Raw genomic sequence first — 6,016 nt, forward strand, 5'->3', positions numbered from 1 at the left:
AAAATGTGAAGGAAGCACTTATTGAAGACTGTTGAAATGGGAGTCAGAACGTTGCAACAGGGAGAGCCGTTGGCCTCCACTTTCCTGAAGCCAAAGCGGGAAGGTTAAGCCCTGGGTGAGCTAGCGGAAATGCATTGGAGGTTGGTAGTGGGAGTCTTGCAGTGTGATTGGGCCATCTGCGTTTGCTAGTTTGTGCGTATTGGAGTTAGGCTCCTACCTGCCTACAGAGACAGGGCTGCCGTCCCCTTGAGTAATTACATTTAAAGGGATGAGGCATCTAACTTATTCCTTATTTCCTTGTCCTGCCGCATGAATGGCTCATTTCAGGTAGAAAAGTTCTTGCATGTCATCACTAATCCTAGAGTGTATGTGCATCCCAGTAAACAATGTTGTGCCTCATTTGAGGCTGAGCAAGTTGCCCTGGTTGTTTGGAGACCCTCACACTTCTCCCTGAATTCTCTGTCCCTAGAGTTTGCAGCAGTCATCACCCACCCTAGACTGCAGTAGCAGAAGCCACATGTGGTGCTCCCAGTGTGCCTTTATCCACACAGAGGAGCAGGGAGGCTCCGTTCTCATCTGGCCCTTTCCCTTGGATTGATGGATGCTTCTCAGCACATCAGCCTGAATTCTACTCCATCCTTCTCTCTGGCAACATCCATTCCTCTAAATTCAGTGGAGGTCGACCCTTATCCTGCATAGCTCTTGCCCTGATACCATTCTGTCCACCAAACATTTCATTCTACCTCTTCTTGTAGTCATTCCATGTTTTAAACATATTGATGTTGTACTTGAAGATTCACATGAACTCTTTTTGCTGCTTTAACTGGAATGGCCTGCTTCTTCTAAGGTCCTAAAGCTTCATGATGCCAAATAGTACCCATGACGTTTTTTCATGTTTCAGCCTTGAATACTTTTATTTATTTTGTTTTTTAAAGGTGTGCTGTCATAGGGTCTAGAAAATGGACTGCTCTACCTCTGTTGAATTTAGCTTTTTCCTATGGAATTTAGGAATAACAATTAATAAATAATTTTATATTGTTATGTGCTATTAGATGCAATTAGTTAATGTAATCAGAATTAATTTATTAACCCCCTACTTTATGTTACAGTCATCCGTGCACTCTGGTGCAACAATAAGCAAAACATGCAGCTTCCCTTCTGGAGTAAGGAGGCAAATGTTACATATAGTAAGTGAAGTGTACAGGGAGTGAGATGGTTGCAATTCTACAGTTAGCAATGAGGAAAATCAGAGAATGGAGGTCAGCAGGGGGATCTTGTTGCAATTTAAAATTGAGAGATCAGAAAAGACCTCAGCGACCAAGTGAAGTTTTAGCTGAGACCTCAGATGCTTGGGAGAAAGTCAGGTGGACCTCTGGCAGATGCCCCAAGATGCAGCCATCTTGATCCAGTTCATAGTTCAGAATACTATGGAAAGTTAATTCGGGGACCACATGATTCCAAGTCCGTGGCAGTCACAGCAAGCCAAAGAAGGCTCCTGGGCTTCACACCGTGATTCCCTATTTGTGTCCTTCATCATCTAAACAAGAAGAAGTCTGGGATCATTACCCACTCTGTCCTCCTGGGGTTCTGGGTGGGCTTCTGTATCCATGCAGTGTCTCAGTGGGTACCTGGGCCCCTGAGCTGCCTCAGCCCCCTGCAGCAACAAGAACGCTACCATGTTCCGGGTGAAATGCTTTCCCTCCCTCGTCCCTTATCCCCTCTGAAGCTGTATTTTCCAGGCAGAATCAGGTTCTCAGCAGCTTTAGGGCAACACAAGAGAGTGCGCGTTGCGAAGTGCGGTGGAGCATTTGTGTGTGTGTGTTTTCTGGGTGTGAAGACAACTTTATGATTGTGAAATCCAGGTCTTAGTAGACGTGGCTGGAGGGTCCTCTTAATGAGGACATGCCAATGTGAGATGCTGTGCTTTCTTTTCCATGTATCGCGCCTTTGCTAACAACCCATTTCCCTCTGAATGAAAGTTTTTCCCGTGGATCTCTTGTAACCCTATGTCTTAAAAGGAAAATGTACAATCTGACATTGTTCAATGAAACTCCAATTCTTTAGCACAGAGGATGGTTTTTTTTCCCGGAGAAGTAATGATTTTGTGACTGCATGAAATTTAAGCTGACACCGATTGTTTGCCCAGCGCACGGGAGCTCTTTGAGAGCGGATCCAGAGAAAATGAGGCAGGGTGAAAAGGCAGAGCAGTGGGTGGGGAAATCAGTGGTGTCATATGGGCCTTCTTTTCAATTTGGATCTGAAGCCCAAACTCCTGCTTGAAATTCCTAGAATTTGGAATTTTATATTGTTCAAAAATTTGATTTTGCGTTTTGGTACGTGTATCCCAAGTGTCTTGACACAGACACATATCACACATTAAAGAGGTGTAAACACGGAAATGTTGTAACAAGGCATTTATTTGGGATGAGGAAAGGAAATTGAGCAGAAGGTCCAGGAGTAATAGCAATTCCCTGTAGCTCTCAAAGCAAATTTTGAGCTCATTTTTCTTTTTCTGCAAGCTCAGCAGCAGAATGCCCAGAGTCTTCCCTGGTAGATGCAGGTTCCATAGCGAGTTTCTCCTGCAAGGCACGCTGGTATTCTGCAATAGCAGGCCATGTTTTTCCTTGAGCCTGGGACAGGGAGAGCATGAGAAATTGAGTATGGGGTTAGCAGTGGGTAAGAGAAAGAATCTTGGGGAAGTCACATGCTAGCTGACAGGTGATGCTGGCTGCATTGCAGCCGGTAGCACGAACAACCTCAGTCAATAGGAATAAACACGCAGAGCAGTGCTTGTCACACAGAATTTGAGACTCATTCTCCTTTGCTCTCATTTTTGCGTTCCTGCCCCATCACACACACACCTGAACATAACCTCAGGCTTGGCTGCAGTTTTTAAAAGCTCTTCTGTAGATAGAGTAAAATGTTCTCTTTACAATTAAGTCTACTTGTTTAGATCCAGAAATAACTAGTCTGTCTCTTCATATCTTAAACTTAGTGAATTTCACAGACTTTTCTTGGAATCAAGTCTTTGGAGAAATACAATTTCTCAGGTTTATTTGGCTCTCTGTTCAATTTATAGATGAGAAAATCAATGCCCAGAGATTCTAAGTGAAGCCACCTCAGTGACATAGACTGCTGAGACCCAACTCTGGAACCTATGTCCCGTCCTTCCCTCTAGACTTAGCAGCTCTGCATGCCTGCCTCTCTCACCTGGATGCTTTGGAGCCAAGCTTTCGTCCCATGCAAGGGAAACAACCACTTCTGGGTTGTCCGCTGGAATCTGCTCCGGGGCTGCAGCAACCTCATCAGCTCTTGCCTGGAGTGGCTCAGCCTGGGCCTGCAGGGCCACCAGGAGAATGGCAGCAAGGATGGCGAGGGTCCTCATGGCTGGGGTCACCTGGGGGAGGGAGAGCAGGAGCAGCTGTGTGGGGAGGGAGGAGCCAGCCTGGATGTATAGCTCTACTGGGAGAAGGCTCAGAGACAAGAAACCTTCCTCAATCTCAGTGAGAGGAGGTGTGCATTTTATAAGAGAGGCCCATTGGTCTCAAGGTTGCTCGAATGCTCCTCTTCTCCCAGTTTCAGGCTAGTATACGTCTGTACCTTTAATGTCTGTGCTAGGTTGGAGCTAATAATGACAAGAAAGACCCTGCTATGTTACTCGTGGGTTAACCTGCTTAAATATTATTATTTACTTTTTAACATTCCAAAAAGAATAGAAATTGCACTTTGATTCAACAGGCTCAGGGAACAAATGCTTCTTATTTTCTGAAGATGGGTCCTGCTGTTCTCTGGAGGTCTAGATTCTGGTGTCCTATATGAGTTCCAATGGAATAGAGAGTAATTCACTTCAGGATTCAGGTGACTTACCATCCTCATGAAGAGGTTTTTGAGGTTATGGGGTGAGTAGTCTCCTGTAGGAATCAGGGTGGAGAGGACAATGATTTTATCAGGCTAAAGGTGAAATCAGCTCAGTGACATAGAGTTGTTTAAGTAAAAAAAAGAAAGTTTATTATTTCCACCTCTATTTAGACTTGAGTAACAATTAACAATTGTATATTTATAGTGTACACTACCTCATGATTTTATATATGTATGTATTTAAATCTTTATCTCACACCATGTAGAAACATCAACTCAGAATGAATTGAAAACCTAAATGTAACAACTGAAACCATAAACTACTAGAAGTGTAGAGAAGGATAAAGCTTTTGACATTGATGTAGGTAATGATTTCTTGGCTATGACACCAAAGGCACAGGCAATAAAAGGGAAAATAGACAAGTGTGGCTTCATTTAACGCTAAAGCATCTGCACAGCAAAGGAAACAATCAACCGAGTGAAAAGATAACCCAGAAAATGAGAGAAAATATTTGCAAAACCTACGTGGCAGAAGGGGCAAATATCTGAATACATAAGGAATTCAAACAACACAATAGCAAAAATCAAACAACCTGTTTGAAAAACAAACCGAGGACCTAAATAGGTTTCTCTCAAAAGAATGTTCCAAAGACCTGTGATAGTCTCTACTGGACATGTCAACTAGGACATGTGACATGTGTGTTTAGAAGGAAACTGCTTGAGTTTCTCTATTAACTTAGCTGGAAGCCATTGTCCCCAGCAGTCACCAGAGGTCTGGACAGACGTTCCTAGCAGGGCTTCACCCGCTGGGTCCCTCTGGGGCGGCCCCACAGTCAGAGGTCAGATTGGAGGCATAGCTTCAATGATGAAAAGTCAGTGTAAAGTTTAAGTTTTGTAGTACTTACAGATCCTCTAGCTAGGCAGGGTGACCAGAGAGGGCAGACAGCAGTCCTCTGTCCCAGGTCTTCTATAGCAAGGAGCAGCCGTGCACAAGTGGACTTCCCCTATTTAAAGGTCTTTTGGGATGAGGTGTCCTAATTTCCGGGGTTACTTTCTGTTGGGTCCATTAAATAATTGTGGTGGCAAGGACAGTTGAGAAATTGGGTGGGAAGGTGAGGTTAAAGTAGAACTCCACAGAGGAACCTCTCATCTACCTTGGTCAGCCCTGGCTAGGCCCAGGCAGCAACCAACTATGGATTCTCAATGGCTCCTAACACAGTTGAGTCTGTGATGCATTGGCTGTGGCTAAGCTGAACTACCTGCACCAAGGGAATATTTAAAGCCTCTGGGACAGCCTGGCTGCGTATCATAGTATACGCCCTGCAAAGAGACTAGGATAGGAATGCCACCTGCACACAGAGGAGGATTTGGAATGTGTTTCTAAAGCAGTGTCCCGAGGACCTGGGGTCTAACCATAAAAACCAATGAAAGCCATTTGGCTGAGCTGGGATGTTGGAGAACACCCAGGTGAGACTGAGTGCTACCTGGGCTTCTGTTGCTATGTGGAACAGACATTTTTGGGTTCTCCTGAGTACTGGATGTACACGCGGCATGTGGTTCCCCAGAGGTGACTATCACCTGTTTGCTTGGCCAATGAACAGTTTAAGGTTAAACAATTGTCTAGGATCATCTGGGCCAGGAACTGGTCTGAGTCATTAGCCATCAGGGTGGGGGTGGCCTTTCCAGATGGCCACCCAAGAAAGGAGGTGGGAGTTTGGGCATTCACTTTACTGCTGGTGTTGCACAGCCTCTCAGGCCTTGTGGGTCTTCAGAGAAGCATTCAGCAAAAGCTTGAGTGGTGCTTTCTGGGAGGCATAGGAGTTTCCATCCTTAACTCGTACCCATCGGAGAACAGGTGTATCCCTGAGCCCATGATCATGTCTGGATGCTTTCTGTGAATGCAACGCTCCAACTCTTCAGGCTGCAGTCTGGGTGTGTGCTGCGGCGTCATGAGCCCATTTGGATTGAAGCCTGTGCATCCAGAGAACTACCTCCTCATCCTTAAAACACGATCTGTGGTTGTGAGGGCTGCTGGTGTTTAAGCATTGGTGCCATGGGACCCATTCAATATCTAAGGGTTGAGTTGCCCACCTTGGACACAGGTCAGGTTGTATCTGGGGTGCCGCCCCTCTAACAGGGCTTACAGGGAATTCCCCAG

At 45.3% G+C, this 6,016-nt stretch overlaps 1 protein-coding gene across 1 annotated transcript; it reads right to left on the minus strand.

The window, feature by feature from the left end:
- Positions 1-2,401: 2,401 nt before the first annotated feature.
- Positions 2,402-4,837, minus strand: LOC117981563 (neutrophil defensin 1-like). The gene is made up of 3 exons (XM_034966990.3): positions 4,764-4,837; positions 3,211-3,397; positions 2,402-2,630 (listed from the first exon to the last, which is right to left on the minus strand). The coding sequence occupies exons 2-3, from the start codon at positions 3,383-3,385 to the stop codon at positions 2,521-2,523; spliced, it is 285 nt and encodes a 94-aa protein (XP_034822881.1). The 5' UTR covers positions 3,386-3,397; positions 4,764-4,837; the 3' UTR covers positions 2,402-2,520.
- Positions 4,838-6,016: the final 1,179 nt, after the last annotated feature.

Source organism: Pan paniscus, chromosome 7 (genome assembly GCF_029289425.2).
Source record: "Pan paniscus chromosome 7, NHGRI_mPanPan1-v2.0_pri, whole genome shotgun sequence".
Lineage (NCBI taxonomy): Eukaryota > Metazoa > Chordata > Mammalia > Primates > Hominidae > Pan > Pan paniscus.

What these genes read in the sequence shown, in the direction of transcription:
- LOC117981563 (XM_034966990.3), bottom strand. Translation starts at nt 3,385, where the DNA reads ATGAGGACCCTCGCCATCCTTGCTGCCATTCTCCTGGTGGCCCTGCAG. An exon ending in CTTGGCTCCAAAGCATCCAG is followed by an intron (nt 2,631 to 3,210) that starts GTGAGAGAGGCA and finishes TCCCTGTCCCAG; the next exon opens with GCTCAAGGAAAAACATGGCC.